Here is an 18497-nt window from a genome sequence, read left to right as displayed (position 1 = left end):
CTCCACATATCCCTCGGTGTACGTCCCCATTTTTTATTAATGATGTGAAAATCATTGAATCAATTGATTTATGATGCTCGGGTGCAAAATAGCCAATTGATTTAATGACATGGAAGCGAATAGTCATCCATATATGCATGATTTAAACCGGATCCCTTAGATAGCAAATCGATCTCTCACACTTACTAAATTAAAATAACGTTTGCAATGTTCATCGACGGAAACATTCATAACATATTTAAACAAAAAAAGTATATTAAATACATTAATCATATATATTCGGACAAATTAAGAGTAATACATTATAGGAAAATGCTAAAGAGTGTTTTTGGGGCATTGATTAAAAGAACATAAATAAAAATAATTTGTTGAAAAATGGTGAAAAGTGTTGAATTCAACTTTCTAAAAGTCAAAAAATTGTAATTTCCAACGTAAAACTACTACTTTTAGTTTCCTTAACCATTATCCTGAGGGCACTGGTTAGCAAGACCCTACATTATAATCCTAACTATTTACATCTAATTTAAGCATAACACAAAGAAAGGTTTAACGACGATGAAGAAACATGAACAAGTTTGCTTCCAAGCTTCTTATCTCTCGGTGGTGAAGCGATCACCTTCCCATCCTCTTCTTCTCTCTCTAAAATGCATTGTGTTACAAGTGATAACCTAAAATTTTGATCACGTTGCCTATTTATTGACTTTCAACAAGCGTAGGTTCGTTTGGCGAAAGTGATGTTCGCCTAGTGAAATGAGAGGGAAAAAACCAGATGTCTTTTGTCCTTTCCACATGTTTTATTTTGAGTAGTGATACATAGACCATCTTAAGTGGCATGTACAATTTGTACACCCACACACAATTTTGACAAGTGTCCTTGTGGTCCTTCCACATACAAAAAAACTCACATGTATTGGCTCTCACACACTCTCACATGGAGTAGTACAATGTGTGTATGGAAAAAAGTGTGTACATGAAATATTATCCTTTATTTTAGGGAGCTTCTACGGTGCAGTCAGGAAATTGACTTTTTTGAAAAAATTAATTTTGATTTTAATGTTTGATTCATTTTTAAATTGTTGATTACTGATTAATGTTCAATAGTAATTCATCTAGTAATGCTTGCAACATCTTGGACCTACAGGTACTATTTTATAGTTGGAATATTTAACATGCAAACAAAGTTGATGATATTATGTGATAGTCTTGAGTGTTACACTTTGTGGAGTGTTACGCTTATAACAAGGTAGGATAAAATTAGATTAAGTGTAATCTTGTTAATCTGATGGGTTGATGATAATATGAGGAGTGAACTTTTGATGTCATTGTACAAACAGTGGGGTGTTACTCATTACATTTTTGATGTTATATTGTTAACTTCACAAAAAAAGTCATTCTTATGACTTCACCATAAAATTTTCCTTTATTTTATCAACTTTAAAATTTAGGGTTAAATATGTTTTTGGTCCCTACATTTTACGCGATTTTGAGAATAATCCCTACATTTCAATAAATGTTTTTAAAATCCCTACATTTTTCTTTCGTTGGTGCAATTGGTCCCTGCCTTCAGTGTCATATTGATGAAACACAAGCCATCATAACAAGTTCAAACCCACCCCACCAAATCTCCACCACAACACCTTCCACACCTGCAACAGCAAACACTTTCAACGATAACATCATCGCTTTCGGCCTCCAAATCTTTCCATCTAAACCAACATATTTCACTGGAAATGTCACGAACACTGGCGATCCGCATCTACGACGTTGCGGAGAAAGACCGTGGTGAAGTTCCCCGCCGTTTTCCAGCGAGATTGAACCACCAACATTGACATCACGTTAGAAATTTGACAACAAGGACTATTTACGCTAACGGAGGAAAAATGTAGGGATTTTAAAAACATTTATTGAAATGTAGGGACTATTCTCAAAATCGCGTAAAATGTAGGGACCAAAAACATATTTAACCCTAAAATTTATATTAATTAATCTCACTTGATGTAATTTATACCTTTCGGTCTCATTTATACGAAATAATTTTCTTTTTAAATTCATTCAATAGATGATGTATCTAGTTTTTAATATAGACTATCGTTCATATTCGCATTATGATTTTATCTTTTATTTCTGTTATTTTGATTTTCGTGCAAATATTTATTTTTCTTTGTAAATCTACAATTATTCATAAGGTGTCATGCAAATAGTTGTTCAAATAAGACACCTCATAAATAAGATGGGACTAATATCAATTTTAATAAACGACTAGAATGCCCTTAAAAAATTATTAGAATAAAATACTAAAATTTTTGGGTCATTTAATTTGGTTGTTAATCAAATATTTCCTCCGATCCTACTTATAAGAGAAAATTATCTCAATAAAAGTTGATGTTTTTTTTTTTGAGAGAATAAATAAACGATTAGATTTTTTCTTTTTTGAAAGAATAAATAAATGATTAGTTTTTTTTTTTTTTTGAGAAAATAGTAATGATTAGAATGAAACCTCATGTTTGGTTTAAGAAAGGTGTTTACTTTTCTTGAGTACGGTGGAAACTGGAAATTGAGGCGCCGCCAAACGTGACAAAATAATTCACTGTATAAATTCACCGTCGTCACAACTTTTTTGCTTCCTAGATCTACCTATCACACCCATACACGTGTTCAAAAAATAAAAACAACTCAACCAAATGAACTATAAAATCTACGCGAAGTCCATAGCGCGTGACACATCAACTTTCCTTTATCACCACCATCCATAGATTTTCTTCCATTTTTTCATTTATCTCTTCTTTCTCCAAATCCAAACCCTAGAATTTCCATCTTCAAATTCCCCTATATTTTCTTTCCAAAATCTCACCTTTTCTCGATAAAGATTCTCACCCGATCCCAATTCCCACAGATCGGGTTTGAATTCTACATAATCTCACCCTAATTTCACCACCAATTCACCTTCTCGTGGCTCTCATATGGGTAAGATTCTTCGAGAAACAACGAGGCCATCCTCAAATTCATCATCATCATCTTCATCACCATCACCACCCTCAATTCCATCAACAACCTCCTCAACATCGATAACCGACACCATCAAAGGCTCACACAGGTTCAAGATAACGGGGTATTCACTCTCAAAAGGGATTGGAATTGGGAAATACATAGCATCGGAGATTTTCACCGTTGGTGGGTACGAATGGGCGATTTATTTTTACCCTGATGGGAAAAGCGTGGAGGATAATGCTACGTATGTGTCGCTTTTCATCGCGCTTGCGAGTGAAGGGACTGATGTTAGGGCGCTTTTTGAATTAACGCTTTTGGATCAGAGTGGGAAAGAGAGGCATAAGGTTCATAGTCATTTTGATAGGACGTTGGAGAGTGGACCTTATACGTTGAAATACCGTGGTAGCATGTGGTTAGTTTTCAGTTATCACTTAGTTTAATTTGCATAAAAACAGTCTTTTTTAATTTTTGCTATGTTCTGATCTTGTTGTTGAGGGTAGTGTTTGTAAAGGTTTGCACTTGATGGGTTTTTTTACATTTTGTGTAAATTTTGATTGTTATGTTCTTGTTCTTGAATTGACCCAATGTTGGTTACTTGGAATGCTATGAATTTTGGGTGATTTTTATTTATAAGAAAGATGAATATTTGGAAGTTATACATGTCTGTGACTGTGAGTTGAAAATGCTGAAGTGTTTTGAATTGGGAAAAGGGGTGAAAGGATTTCTGATATTAGTAATTTGTTCATTTTGCGGTGGAATGTTTCGTGTTATTTTTTCATGTGATGCAAATGTTTGATTCGTTTTTTGGGGGGTGGGGGTGTGAGAGGGCCTCTATCCCCTTAAATAACTCAAAGTAATGGCATTTTATTTTCTGATTTATAATGAAGTTTGCTGTCTCCCATTGAATGCATTTGTTGATTTTGGTTTGGCGAAATATTTCCTGCTGAATTGAGTTCATGGAACTTTTTTGTGACAATGGAAGATGTACAGTTTTGTAAAGGCTAATTATTTTAAATTGTGTTTCAGGGGATACAAGAGATTTTTTAAGAGAACGTCATTAGAGACTTCAGATTACCTTAAAGATAACTGTCTTAGTGTTAATTGTAGCGTCGGTGTTGTGAGGTCACACACAGAGGGCCCTAAAACATTTTCAATTCCAATATCACCTTCTACTATTGGTCACCAGTTTGGGAAGCTTCTGGAAAGTGGAAAAAGCAGTGATGTGAATTTTGAAGTGAATGGCGAAATTTTTGCGGCTCATAAATTGGTATTAGCAGCTCGATCACCTGTTTTTAGAGCTCAGCTTTTTGGTCCTATGAAAGATCAGAATACACAGTGTATAAAAGTTGAAGATATTGAGGCTCCTGTTTTCAAGGTTTAAATATATTTTTTTTTTTTGTGCTTCCTCTTTATCATTTTTTAATTTTTATTTATTTATGTTTGCAATGCTGTTGCAAAATTCGTTGCGATTATCCTTTTTGTCTCTGTCCTGATATAGATATTGAACTTCGTTTCGTTTTAGAATATTTCCCCTTATTATAATTGTTAAGCATACAATTGCAACCGACTTAGTGACCAATCCTGCCTGCTTCTGGCATTAGTAGGGTGTATCATCTTAATACATGTTTGCAAAAAATGTTGGCGTTGATTGTTCTGATATACATATCTTTTGAAAATTGATTGAAATTAATTCCGAGTTCCTTTCTGATTTTAGTTCCTTTATTGCTTGGTTCCTGTTTGTTGAGTTGTTCTAGCTGGTTTCTCTAATTCTTATTAAACCATTGGTTTTTCAAACCGCCGTTGACTGTATGCAGTTTACGTATGTTTACAACATGTTGTACTTGTGTTTAATGTGTTTGTGGTATTATTTAGTTTATAAATGAAGTTTAATAACATGCATATGGAATGTGCAACTTGTCTGCTGTGCTATGCCATATTTTTTTCTCTATTTTGAAGGCATTGCTTCATGTTATATATTGGGACTCGCTGCCTGACATGCAAGAGCTTACTGGGATTAACTCAAAATGGGCAACTACCTTGATGGCTCAGCATCTGCTAGCAGCAGCTGATCGGTATGCCTTAGATAGACTTAGGCTGATGTGTGAAGCAAGTCTATGTGAAGATGTTGCAATAAATACCGTGGCTACAACTTTAGCTTTGGCAGAGCAGCACCATTGTTTCCAGCTGAAAGCAGTCTGTTTGAAATTCATTGCAAGGCCTGAAAATCTCAGAGGTGTGTTTTAGTTTACTGAACTTCTATTCTGTCTCTCACATACAACAAAAAGAAAAACATGTGCAATATTAGGGGAATTGGGACATTAAAAGGCCTGAAAGTCTGTATGTTGCTATCACTGAAAATTAAAGTCATTAATGACATTCATGTCTGTATGTTGCTATCACTGAAAATTCGTATGCTTATGCTTTATTAAGGATTTGTTTTTACAAAAATTACAACTACTTTGTTTATGCAAATCAAGCTTAGTGACTTTGGGTATTTTTGATGTAGTAGCAGTTCTTAAACTCTTTTAATTAGGATGCTGTATATGATGGCTTTTACAGTTTTACCCAAATTGTTGGTAAATTTGTATGCGTACAATAACAACAAAAGAATTGTTTGTACCTATTTATTCTTCATCAGACCTATGATATCAACTGAAGTATTTCGTTTCCTTTCTTCTTTTCAGCTGTGATGCAAACTGATGGTTTCGAGTACTTGAAGGAAAGTTGCCCATCTGTTTTGACTGAGCTCTTGGAGTATGTGGCTAGATTTACTGAGCATTCGGACTTCCTGTGCAAGCATAGAAACGAAGCAATACTTGATGGCAGTGATGTAAATGGAAGGCGGGTGAAGCAAAGACTATACTGTGAAAATTGACCAGGTCTCCAGAGAACCCTGTTCCACTCACATTCAAAAATTACAGTGAACCGTGGATAGAGGGAGAAGATAAACATTCGTAGGATTAGTTGCAATTTTCATTTGTCGTAGCTTACTCCATTTCTAGATGTAAATGTAACATGTTTGGTGGTGTTGCAGGTTTGTCTTCGATAGGTTTCTCACTTTCTAATATTTTGTTTTCTCTTGTACTAGTAAAACTTGTTTGAAATGAAAAATGTTGATGACTCCTCTGTCCCTTTTTTGCTTGCTTTTACATTTCGATTTGTGCTTTAATATTTCTACATATTTTTTCGTGAGAGGTAGTCACCCGAAAAAAGCAGTTTTGGGGGAAACATAGATGAAACAGGATTTCTTTTTGCGCATGATTAAGAAATGCTTAACACAGATCAGTGTGCAAAGCTCCCATAAAAAATAGACGCTGAAGTCACAACAAGCTATTCAATTGTACAATGACAAGTGTGTAGATTTTTTTTTTGAAAGAGACAAGTGTGTAGATTTCTGCATGTTCACTTGGAATGTCCGCGGGACTACACATAAATAGTCTAAGATAGTGTAAAACTCAAGTGGAGAAATACAAATCCAGTGCAGATTCTCTAGTCTGCAGAAGTTTTGGAATTGACTTGGGAATGAAGAGAAGTGTATTTTTTTAAATAGCTGACCGGAGGAATTTATTGTACTGTTTGCTGCTAATATAAGATCTTCTATTTCCTTTGTGGATTTTTTTCTGGCATTAAAAGAGGAGTGAAAAATTGGACATTCACTGTTATTTGCAACCAGTCCAGTTCCCGTCTCAAGAGACTAAACTATTTAGAAGCGCTTAACCCTCTCGCACAAAACGCAACTGTCTAAGATATATCACCAAATAAAGAAGTAACAAAGTATATGGTGATGTTATAGAATGGTCTTCGTTCGTAGAAAAACTTTTTGTGATGTTTAACTTACATGAGAACAAATGTAGAGGAAACGAAATCATACAAATAGGAGAGTGCCAAGTCAATTCGTACAAGTTTCTTATGAATTCGTTAAAAAATACACCAATAAAATATTTGATGCGTGGAGTAAATTAATAGCAACCAATATCAAAGTGGATGATGGTTATAAACACAAACGAAAGTTAAAATAGCGAGAGAGAAGAAGAAGAACATAAAAATTTATTTACCTAGTTCGGGACCTACTCTGGGGGGGAGAACAACTCTCCGTTCCACTAAAATGATGAATAACTTTACAAAGAGATATAAAAGTCCCGAATCTCTTACCTAATGCTAAAATAGCGTTTTGAGTCTTGGTGTTTGATAGATGAATAACTTTACAAGAATTAGTCTTCAAACTTAATGCTACCCAAAATCCCGAATCTCTTACCTAATGCTACCCAATGTCTCGAATCTCTTTCTGTGACCAAGATACTCCATCCTAATAATGTTTCTCCAAGATGAATAATGGTGATTCGATCCCAACCCTAGTCAGTGTTTGTTGTCAAGAGAAAACTCTACAAACCTTAGTTTTGTTGTTGGCTTCTAAACCCTTGTTTTCTACTCTCTCGATATTTTGTACACAAGATCTATATTTATAGAGAAATATAACTCGTAAATTTGAAACGGATGTCACATTGAATATACATTTTTTTTTTCCTCCTTCGATGCAAAATATATTTGCATCAAATATTCCCTTTAAATATATATTTGCCTTCATACGGTACAAAAATATATTTATTGTTCATAAATATATTTTCAGCAACAATCTTCTGAAAACACAAAATATATTTTAAACAATTCTTTTATATTTTTAGCAACAATCTTCTTCATCCATCAAATTTTGAGTCAATTTCAACACATTATTATTAGAAAAGTTCATAATATAATGCGTGGATGTTCGCCACCAATGCATAGACCTCTTTGATAGATGATATGTAAGTACTTTTCTAAGCATTTTGAGTCTTGGTGTTTGTCATGACCTTCGTAAGTCTACGAAATCCAACTCACATACACTTGAAAAAATGTGAATCTTTCTTATTTTAAAATTTCTCGTACTTTATCAAGTTAATATTTTACATTTTCTTTCTTTGTATTTTAGTCTAATGATATTGATTTGAGACCTTTAAGTGTGTCCATCTCAATTTAAAATCTGATTCTCTTCTTTAACAATTTCTATAGATTAATACATATAGAGTTTTGTTAAAAGCTCCGGCATTAAATTGGCCTAACATTGGTCCCTTCAATTATAGTAATTGAATTTTATTTCATAAAAAATTGAAAAGCACAAAATTAAGTCCATTTTAGCACAACTTATATTTCATTGTTTTTTGTCTTAAAAAGTTATCGTAATACTCATTTCTCTCGGTTCCTACTCCTACCGAACATATCTGCTGTGACCGTGTCTCATAATTGATGTTCGACTCAGTGAGACAAACCAAGAAGAAGCAAGGGTTTAACTCATTAATTTCTTTATGGGGATGAATTTCCTCTCTCTAACCTCTACTTCTCTCTCTTTCCTTCCGGTTTATTCTTCATCCCTTCTTACTGCAACACCTTCTCCATATCCCTCTTTTTTTTCATATAAGTGCACTTCCACACCAGGTTAGTCTCCGCCGCTACTAATATTTCAATCACACCCACTCACTTTCACACTAAATTCATTATTTTTCTTTTCTTCACAGTTTTAAGAACATGTGTCAACAAGGAAAAGGAAGAGGTGCTTCTAGAAGGGATGCCTTCTCACTACTATGATGATGTATGTATGCCTTCCTTCTTATCATTTCTGCTTTTCACTTCTTTAACTCGACCTTCTTCTGAAACCGATTAGGACAATGTCCATAAACTATTTCCATTACTTCTTCAGTCTTCAGGATAACTTAAAAAACCAGTTTATAGTTTATGTGTAAACAAATTGACTTTATTTTATCTTTTCATTAACCACTTATATGATATGCGCTTATCCAAACAGGGTCTTAAAATGGTTTCCAATAGTGTCAATTCATCCCTCTTTAATCGTGTTTTAGTAATATCTATCTATTTTGTTTTATTGTTGTTAGCTTGTTACTATTTCTTCTTCAACTTTCTTTGAATTTCCATGTTTAGTAGTTCTTTGAAGAAAAAACGTTGTAGCCTGTTGAAATTGGGTGAGGAGTGCCTCCTCTTTACAAACTCTTATCAATAGTCCTATCTATAGGCTCTGATTTTTGTCAGCCAATTAGGTAGTGCTTATACAAAACAACCTTGACAGAATATGTCTGGGGAAAAATGTATTGTCATATCTTTGATGCCTGGCACAATTTCTGATTTTCAATTATGTTTTCTTTTTATGAGTGGACAATTTTCTTCTTTGCCGATGAGTAAGAACTGTAAAAGCGTTACGGTATCAATGTGTCTCTTGGCATGCAGTTGCTAGCTTGTGAAACCAATTTTATTTGAAGGTTTTATTTGAATAGATTTAATTAACCTTCTCTAAGATAGGAATGGCAAGCCCGACAACGTGAAAAGACCAAGGAGTTGCATCGAAGACGCAGAGAAGAAGAAGAGGAAGAAGAGAGAAAGATTGAAGAGTATCGTGAAGTTGGCATGCGGCTGAAGGAATACCCTGAAGAAGATGTTAGAAAAGCAAGGAAATTGATTTCAAGCTTCATAAGAGCCGCTGAAGAAGTAGAAGAGGTAATTTCTTGGTGCTGCAATGCAGTCTCCTATTTGTCACGCAGATAACATATTTCACCATGATCAAGTTTTATTTTCAAATTATAATTAATATACACCTGATTATAAATATTATAAAGAAAATATTTTCATTCCAGATGGTATAAGCCTTTTCTCCTTTCATTTATTTATGTTTTTTTCTTTTTTCTTTTCAGTGATCAGTTTTTTTGTAGGGACACTGGCATTACATGAATATTCACTGTTTCTGATTGATCTTTTTCTCTTGTAGAAAATTGAGGAAGCTGCTGAGAGAGGAGAACTTACCGAACTTGTTTTGATGGTCATATGGAATCGCCTTGATCTTGCTCGGCGTGATGTAAGTTGTTATTTTGGTGTTTGAAATATTTTAGGTAATTGGATTTAATTTGTGATGAAAAGAAAGAAGCATATATTTCTTGCCATTTTTCAATGAGCTGGTCCTTTGACTGTCAATCTTCGGTCACAGTTTATAAGGTAATCATTTGCACTGTAGAGAACTTTATGTCCTCAGTTATCCAATTTTTGACTTTGTAAACAACATAGTGGCGTCCATGCTTGTTAAACTCTTGAGTCAACTTATAGAACCATTGTCCATGCTTGTCAAACTATCGAGTTAACTTATAGAATCACACGAGTTTAGAACCTTGGTATCAAAATTGAGTTATTTTGTTAACGAAAAATTGTTTTTGTCTTAACTCTGACAAGTTCTTGAGGTTGAGGATGATGGAACAAGTTTACAACATACTTGTTATTTCCTCATACATGCGCAAAATGATAGTAGTTCAAATTACATATTTTTATTTTTTTTAAAAGGAAAAATGCCACAGCCGAATGATAAGGCAAACTCTGAGCCACTGGCCCACTATTGCACCCAAAAAAAAAGGCTCCATAGTGCACAAAACATTAACCTCATAGTTGTAACCCTTATCTCTATATATGCATCTCAACGTGAATCCATCTGCAAAGGAAGTAAACGACAGTGTATACTATTGAGTCTCAACCCCATAGCTCTAAGCATCCAATGAGCTGAAACCTAGCTCAGCTCAAATGAGGACAACCCCCCCTCAATCCTTCACTCTTTAGTAACTTTGAATCTTTCGATTTTGAACTTGTTATGCTCTTTTTGAGAGTTGAGTTGTGAACCTATTGCTGTATTTTCTGTTTTGAATTATGCTGTTAGCTTGGTCTGGTCTGGGTTTAACTTTTACGCTGATTACAAAATAGTTGAATTTTATTTTTGTGGTTTGCTTTAGACACTACAATGGATGTTTTAAGCAAAATTTTCTTATTTCCTCTTGCAAGTTTACGAGTCAAGTTTGCTGAGATTTCAGGAGTTTATAGACTCCCGAGTTTGACAATCATGGCGTTGTCTTTGTGAAGTAGAACTGTGGTTATATTTAATTACAGACTAAATTCATAGGGGACTCCATTTTACATACAATAATATACAAAAATTCTGAAAATACTACAAGTTTGGCTACATTAAATCATTTGAAATGTCTTTAGCAAATGCCAACTTCAGCAGCATCAGAAAAGAAAATTGTTGTGTCTGAGTGTAACCATCAAAGAAGAAAGTATTTTGTAGTTGTAATGCAATCCTTCAACTTAGCAGGTAAAAGAGTAGATGAACATAATATAATTGATGTTTTGCAGTTTTGGACCCATCAAATGTCAGGCCAACTATTTATTTTCACCGAGTTTGTAGTCAAGCTGTCAATTGATCCAAATAATTTATTATGATAGACGTATTGAGCAAAGTGTGATTTTGTTTTCTCCTTTTGTAACCTTCTATATTGGATATGATATGATTATTATAATCTGAAAGGGATTAACATAATTGAATCTTAAAATTTGTTCTGTGTTTATTTCAAAAAGTAGTCTGTATATTTTTTTCATCCTCTTTCTCTGACCATCTTGTTTTATACATTAATCACCTATTTACAGGATGAAAAGGATGCTATAAGAAGTCTGGATCTGTTATACAGAAGGGTTGAGGTAACAACTAACTGCCCCTTTTTGTTTATTACTAAAATGCTTTCTTGGTTCCCCCCTCTACGGCTCCACACACTTTGATGGTGAGAAACTTAGTTCCTTGATATTTGCTGAAATGTGATGTCTTAAGAGCCTATTATAGGGAAAAAATATTAACTTTCTAAATATTCTTCCAGAATATAAGTGTTCACTGCAGAACCAAAAAATCTGCTGCTAAAGAGTAGTGTGTTTCCTTAAATACTCTTTGTTGATTTTAATGCAAAATATTTAGCTTTTTCGTTTGTTCTCCATTTTTTTTTAAAAATACATGGGATATTTTAGACCTCTTCCTTCCCATACCTATGCTTGCATCAACTTTCATATTGGAGCAGTTCAACCTTCATAATACTTTAGTTTCTGTTCTGAGTTTAACTTTCGGTTTTGACTGTAGACTGAGATCTTGAAACGAGAGGCTACCCCTGCAATGAGATTGCTCAACGATCTTTTGATTATGTATGATGGCTTTAATTTTGACGAGTGGCTAAAGAAATGTAAAAAGATCATGATTGATACATTCCCAAGGGAGGATCCATATAGCATTCTTGTTCCCCCTGGATTTGAGTCATTTGATATAGATCAGGTAAGTTTTACCAAATCTATAATAACGGATACCGTAGTTTGACATTATGGTTGAAGTGGATTCTAGAGTACAGTTGGATGGATCACTTTAAGTGATTAAACTTGATTGGTTATTTTTTGCAAAGTTTGATTAAAAGTAAGATGGAGCAGATACCATTTAAGCTAAAAATTGTAGGTTAGAGTTCATATCTGTTTGAATTTTCTAAAAAAAAAATTGTTTTCAATGTTGTTTGGAATCAGCATCACGGGCCATTGCGTCCATCACTTGAAGTTGATGATAATACTCTTTTGAGGATTGATTTTGTAAGGGAGGTTGATGAATTGCTGCAAGACGTTCGATCGGAACAGGATGAAGAAGAGAATGAACAAGAGCTTAATGCTGAATCAGTTGCTAATATTTTAAAACAGCAGGAGAAGCAGCAAACGATACGCCAAGTAGAAGCTCTACTAGATTTAGCTATTAGTTTGAACTGGTAGCTATTCGTTCCATGTTTGTATTTTGATTTACATACATCGGTTCAGTTGTCCTACAGTTTATAGTGTTAAATAAAAATTAGTATGCATTGCATTTGCAGTCCAAGTAGCTTCACTGTGTTGTATTTTTCCCCCTTGTAAGGATGTAAAATTTAGTAACAGCAGAAATGACACACAAATGTAGGCATGACAGTTTAGGGTGATGAGAATCTTTTGGGTGATAATGTGTTTTTAAAGGTAAAGACATGTTAAAAGTTGAGTTTTTGATTTTTCATTATATACATCTATCATCTATCCAAATGGATGGTCCTGTATTTTTAGTGTTTGGTTTTGTAATGAAAAATTAATGTTACAAAATTGATTTGAGTTAATTGTAGAGTGGTCTTTGTTTATATTTATATATGTATGCATAAATGTGTTTGAACAATAATTTAAAGCTTACATGTTTGGAGACAAAACTTCAAATTTCATATTTAAGCTAGAATTATTCTGGAGACAAAATAACTCTACTTGATAACACCAAAAGATGTCATTCAATTCTGTGTCAAAAATATTTTTGACCTCACAAAAGGCACTAAAATGATTTAAACATTAATGGTTACTTGAATGCTCTTACTCTAGTATTTGGCTGAGTTCAAATACTTGCAAGGTAAATATTGAACTTTCAGAGAATAAATTTTAACATCACCAGTCACTACCCTTTCTGTTCTGCTCTTCTGTTTTGAAAGCTACATCTATGCATTTAAGTTTGAGCAACATGGTTTGTGCTTAATCAAGACTGTAAATGAACTAATTAAAGTGAAAAAGAAGTACTGATATGTAAAGAATGGACGCAGAGTGCATGGGGACCATTCCATATTGCCATGTCTGATTTATTTAAACTGCATTCAGGATACCAACAAAGTGGATATATATAATAATGTGATGTGTAGGAAATTAAGAATTCATAGGCATGCATGGTGAAGAATGTCATGAACTTAGCAACCTACACTGTGTGACGTGTCCCTTTCTCACGCTTCTCTTCTTACTATAAATCACCACTCCACAGGTTCTTCTCTTCACCAATTCATTCACCAAACTCACAAACACAATGAGGAAGTTCTCTCTATCTTTGCTTTCTCTTTCCTTGCTACTTTTTACATGTTTAGCTACTCGCTCTGAGTTTGATAGGTTCAACCAATGTCAGCTGAACAATATCAATGCATTGGAACCAGACCACCGTGTTGAGCATGAAGCTGGTCTCACTGAGACATGGAATCCAAACCACCCTGAGCTACAATGTGCCGGTGTCTCCCTTATCAGACGCACCATTGACCCTAATGGCCTTCACTTGCCATCATACTCACCCTCTCCACAATTGATTTTCATCATCCAAGGTAACTATTCTATATTAACATAATGATGATTAAGTATATTAATTGCTAAGTATTCTATATAATGCATGCATTAAATTGTTTTGTGACTGAATTTTGTTCTATATGTACAGGAAAGGGAGTGCTTGGACTTTCAGTTCCTGGTTGTCCTGAGACTTTTGAACAGCCACAATCATCACGGTCTAGACAAGGATCCAGGCATCAGGAACAACAGCAGCAGCAACCTGACAGCCACCAGAAGATTCGTCGCTTCTACAGAGGTGATGTCATTGCCATTCCAGCTGGAACTCCTTACTGGACATATAACCATGGTCAAGAACCTATTGTTGCTATTAGTCTTCTCGACACCTCCAACTTTGTAAACCAGCTCGATTCAACCCCCAGAGTAAGTATAAGTATAATTATAATTATGTGTTATAAATTGTACTTTTATGATGCCGGTGTTTATGACTGCGGATTGCAATTTAGAACTATTATACACTTTACTAACTTATAAAATTTTCAACTCAATTAATCACATGTAAATATGCGTTGGCAGGTATTTTACCTTGGCGGAAACCCAGAGGTCGAGTTCCCTGAAACTCAAGAGAGACAACAAGGACGACATCAACAAAGGCCCAGTTTCCCCGGACGTAGAGGAGGACGCCACCAACAAGAGGAGGGATCTGAGGAACAAAATGAAGGTAGCAGCGTGCTGAGTGGTTTCAGCTCAGAGTTTTTAGCGCAGGCTCTCAACACGGATCAGGATACAGCTAAGAGACTACAATCCCCACGCGACCAGAGGAGCCAAATCGTGAGAGTAGAGGGCGGTCTCAGCATCATCAGTCCTGAGTGGCAGCAAGAAGATGAAGAATATGAAAGAAGTCCCGAGGAGGAAGAAGATGAAGGGAGATCAAGACACCTTCTTAGACGAGAACATAGTCAAGAAGAAAGAGAGCGGGACCCAAGACATCCCGGACATAGTCAGGAAGAAAGAGAATGGGATCCAAGACATCCCGGACATAGCCAGGAAGAAAGAGAGCGAGACCCAAGACATCCCAGACATAGTCAGGAAGAAAGAGAGCGAGAAGATGATCCCTACGGTCGTGGTCGTCCATGGTGGGAAAAAGAAAGCAGAGAGAAACAAAGAACACGTGGACAGAATGGTTTGGAAGAAACTATCTGCAGTGCAAGACTTGTGGAGAACATCGCTCGCCCTGCACATGCAGATCTCTACAACCCACGTGCAGGTCGCATCAGTGATGTTAACAGTTTAACCCTCCCAATCCTCCGCAATTTACGCCTCAGTGCCGAATATGTTCTCCTCTACAGGGTATGCATAAAACTAATTATTTAACCAATGTGTACATTTCTATGATGTGATAAGTTAAATTAATGAAATTTAATGAACTAATCAATAACATGTACTATGCAGAATGGTATATATGCTCCACACTGGAACATCAACGCCAACAGCCTATTGTACGTGATAAGAGGACAAGGAAGAGTTAGGATAGTGAACTGCCAAGGTAACGCAGTGTTCGACGACAATGTAAGAAGAGGACAGTTGTTGGTGGTGCCACAAAACTTTGTGGTGGCGCAACAAGCCGGAAATGAAGAAGCATTTGAGTATGTGGTGTTCAAGACAAACGACTTAGCTGCTGTTAGCCATGTGAAGCAGGTATTCAGGGCCACCCCTGCTGAGGTTCTTTCAAATGTTTTTGGCCTTCGTCCACGTGATGTCACTCAAATCAAGTTCAGTGGAAACCGTGGTCCTCTAGTTCACCCTCAATCTCAACCACAATCTCAGTAAAACAATCACAATATCAATAAAACAATGCATGCTATGCAATGCAATAATGAGGTGGCATGATGTACTGTAGCCAAGAACTTCAGTTCTTGAAATAATTAATATAAATGAAAAAGTTTTGACGTAGTATTTGCTTTGCTTTTAATTTCAATTTTATTTTTCATTTAAACTCTTTAATTTATAATATGAACATTATATATCTTGTAGACGATATCTCTAACATGGATCTTAATCTAAACTACTAGTTTACATGTATGTACAAGTGGCGAGAATAACACTGTAGGATGCATTCATGCCAGTAATACACCTTCCAATTGTGATAAAAAAAAAATGCAGAGAACAGGAGGAGATTGAATATTTTCTCATATGTTATGTATATATGGGTCGGTTGAGTAATGCTTGGATGGTCCCAACTATAAATATAAATGGTTTGACAAACTCACAAATGGAAAAAGAGTTTGGAATTAAAAAAAAAAATCAATTTATTATTATTGTTGTTGAAAGTATTTCTTAGGTTCAAATATAAATGCTTCATTATTCGAACATTTGATCGATAATTTGTACATGAATTTAGTTGGATATACCTCGTTAGGTTGAATTATCAACATCTCAATTTCTACTACCTTTACCATCAAAATATAGTTTCCAAGGACTCAAACTTATGTAATCTTGTTTGAAATCATCATCACTATCAACAAAATAGTTAGCTAAGAAATCAACAATTATTTTGGCTTTCATTGCTTTTAACGAAACATAAGTCAATGAAGGTTCAGTTAACGCTAGTGCTCCTTTGCCCACTCTACTATGCAGAAATGGTTTTTGAGAACAAGTGTTTTATTAGATCATATTGAGAAGTTACAATCCCCTCGAAAGGTTTTAGGTAATAATTCAGTTGTGTTCGAGTAATATAAAGCTTAACATAGCTTTCCAGTAGCACTGTATCTATTTTAGTGCACAGTTAGAAGAAATCAAATAAATGTATGGACGTAAAAAATAGTAAAGGCACCAAGTATGCAAAAAGAAAAATATATTAATATAGATAGGTTTGATTGTTTCATACATCACTGATTTAATATTGTCAGGAAGAAGTTATCCCGTGAGGGCGGATGCCTTATCTGTTAGGCATAGCTTTGTGAAACAGAAATGAACTCATTTACATGGAGTTTGATTATACAATTTATAGACTAAGAAATAAATTAATCTCTAACACATGTCGATGTCATGTGTCTTCTAACTTCCAAGAGCCTTCTGCAATTTTCTTCTTTCATATTTGAATCTTTGACGCAGAGAAGCATATAACTGATTGCTCAAAAGACTTCTTGAACACACTTGATATGTAAGTTTATAGAAGTTGTGTAACTTGGACTTTCGAATAACCCTAGACGTTGATTTTTGAAAATCTTTTTCGAAATAGTAGTCTTCGAACTTTTGGCTTATTCTCAATTTTGAAACGAGAGGCTACCCCTGCTATGAGATTAATCCTGATACAGTTGCAAATAGATTAATACAACAGGAGAAGCAGCAAACACTACACGTAGAAGCTCTGCTAGATTATTAGTACCAACAGAAAAGACACAAAAATGTAGACATGGAAATTTTGGATTATCATGTGTTTTTAAAGGTCTTTATGTTAGAAATTGAGTTTTTGAATTTTATTTTATACATCTATGTACATCCGGTGAGTCCAGTATTTTCAAGTATGTTTGATTTTGTGGTGGTGAAAGTGAATTTTAGTTAAAACTTAAAAGTCATGAGTTGAATGTACATTGGTTTCTGTTTATATATATTTTTACATAAATGTGTTCATCAAAAAATTTAAGTTAAAAATCTTATAAAGAGGCAAAACATCTAATTACATATTTGAGTTAGAATTTATTTTATAGAACACTTAAATATATCAGGCAATTTTAATTCATGTGTCTAGAATATTTTTGGATCTTACAAAAGGGAATTCAAACATGCACTAAAAACACTAAATTGATTTAAACATCAATGGAAACAATCAACCTGAATTCTCTAGAACTTAGTTGAATTCAAATAACTGGAAGGTAAATATTGAACTTTCAGAGCATAAATTTTAAGAGTTTAAGTTACATATGCTCTGATGGGGTAATTTTCTTTTTTACAAATGCATGCAATCAAACCATGTCATATAATCATGGTACTTTTATAAGGTAGATTTTAAAACATTTATATAAATAACTATATTTGACGCGATTTGATTGGATGCATGAGTAACAATGTTTTAACCTTTGAGTTAGGTTGTTTCTGGTGTGAAGGCTTCAGTTTGATAATAACCAAGAGAGGTACTATAAGCTAGAATTTCTACTTTAATTACTCCATACATCTATATATTTGAGTCTGAGCAACACTGTTACGGCTTAATGAAAACTGTAAATGAATAAAGTAGAGTGAAAAAGAAGTAATGATATCAACATGTAAAGAATCGACGCAGAATGCATGGGACCATCCCATGCCATATATATTTGTTCTCATTCATTTAACTGCAGTCAGGATTCCATATGTGAAGATAGCAACAAATATACCCTCTGTGATGTCTCTGCACATATCTATCATAATGTGATGTGTAGGAAATTAAGAATTCATAGGCATGCATGGTGAAGAATGTCATGAACTAGCAACCTACACTGTGTGACGTGTCCCTTTCTCACGCTTCTCTTCTTACTATAAATCACCACTCCACA

General features: G+C 34.6%; 3 protein-coding genes across 3 annotated transcripts; all 3 read left to right on the top strand.

Annotated features, from left to right (window-relative positions):
- Window positions 1-2721: 2721 nt before the first annotated feature.
- Window positions 2722-6119, top strand: LOC11434597 (BTB/POZ and MATH domain-containing protein 2). The gene is made up of 4 exons (XM_003590645.4): window positions 2722-3400; window positions 4015-4363; window positions 4945-5221; window positions 5673-6119. Exons 1-4 carry the CDS (start codon window positions 2961-2963, stop codon window positions 5861-5863), a joined length of 1257 nt encoding a protein of 418 aa, XP_003590693.1. The 5' UTR covers window positions 2722-2960; the 3' UTR covers window positions 5864-6119.
- Window positions 6120-8173: 2054 nt separating this feature from the next.
- LOC11424433 (protein PALE CRESS, chloroplastic) lies at window positions 8174-12907 on the top strand. Its single transcript, XM_003590644.3, has 7 exons — window positions 8174-8457; window positions 8538-8611; window positions 9334-9528; window positions 9797-9883; window positions 11491-11541; window positions 11969-12157; window positions 12397-12907. The coding sequence occupies exons 1-7, from the start codon at window positions 8328-8330 to the stop codon at window positions 12631-12633; spliced, it is 963 nt and encodes a 320-aa protein (XP_003590692.1). The 5' UTR covers window positions 8174-8327; the 3' UTR covers window positions 12634-12907.
- Window positions 12908-13678: 771 nt separating this feature from the next.
- On the top strand, window positions 13679-15928 carry LOC11425068 (legumin J). The gene is made up of 4 exons (XM_003590641.4): window positions 13679-14006; window positions 14117-14388; window positions 14542-15315; window positions 15418-15928. The coding sequence occupies exons 1-4, from the start codon at window positions 13721-13723 to the stop codon at window positions 15793-15795; spliced, it is 1710 nt and encodes a 569-aa protein (XP_003590689.1). The 5' UTR covers window positions 13679-13720; the 3' UTR covers window positions 15796-15928.
- The last annotated feature ends 2569 nt before the right edge of the window (window positions 15929-18497 follow it).

The sequence above is a fragment of the Medicago truncatula genome, chromosome 1, assembly GCF_003473485.1.
Source record: "Medicago truncatula cultivar Jemalong A17 chromosome 1, MtrunA17r5.0-ANR, whole genome shotgun sequence".
NCBI lineage: Eukaryota > Viridiplantae > Streptophyta > Magnoliopsida > Fabales > Fabaceae > Medicago > Medicago truncatula.
The sequence above is the reverse complement of the archived record's forward strand: the minus strand, read 5'-3'. Positions and strand labels throughout refer to the sequence as shown.

Bases quoted from the DNA above. Each gene is read 5' to 3' on its own strand.
- LOC11425068 (XM_003590641.4), top strand. From the start codon at position 13,721: ATGAGGAAGTTCTCTCTATCTTTGCTTTCTCTTTCCTTGCTACTTTTT. The intron at 14,007-14,116 runs GTAACTATTCTA...CTATATGTACAG, and splicing joins ATTGATTTTCATCATCCAAG to GAAAGGGAGTGCTTGGACTT. The intron at 15,316-15,417 runs GTATGCATAAAA...TGTACTATGCAG, and splicing joins AATATGTTCTCCTCTACAGG to AATGGTATATATGCTCCACA.
- LOC11434597 (XM_003590645.4), top strand. From the start codon at position 2,961: ATGGGTAAGATTCTTCGAGAAACAACGAGGCCATCCTCAAATTCATCA. The intron at 3,401-4,014 runs GTTAGTTTTCAG...ATTGTGTTTCAG, and splicing joins AAATACCGTGGTAGCATGTG to GGGATACAAGAGATTTTTTA. The intron at 5,222-5,672 runs GTGTGTTTTAGT...TCTTCTTTTCAG, and splicing joins AAGGCCTGAAAATCTCAGAG to CTGTGATGCAAACTGATGGT.
- LOC11424433 (XM_003590644.3), top strand. From the start codon at position 8,328: ATGGGGATGAATTTCCTCTCTCTAACCTCTACTTCTCTCTCTTTCCTT. The intron at 9,529-9,796 runs GTAATTTCTTGG...TTTCTCTTGTAG, and splicing joins CCGCTGAAGAAGTAGAAGAG to AAAATTGAGGAAGCTGCTGA. The intron at 11,542-11,968 runs GTAACAACTAAC...TTTTGACTGTAG, and splicing joins TGTTATACAGAAGGGTTGAG to ACTGAGATCTTGAAACGAGA.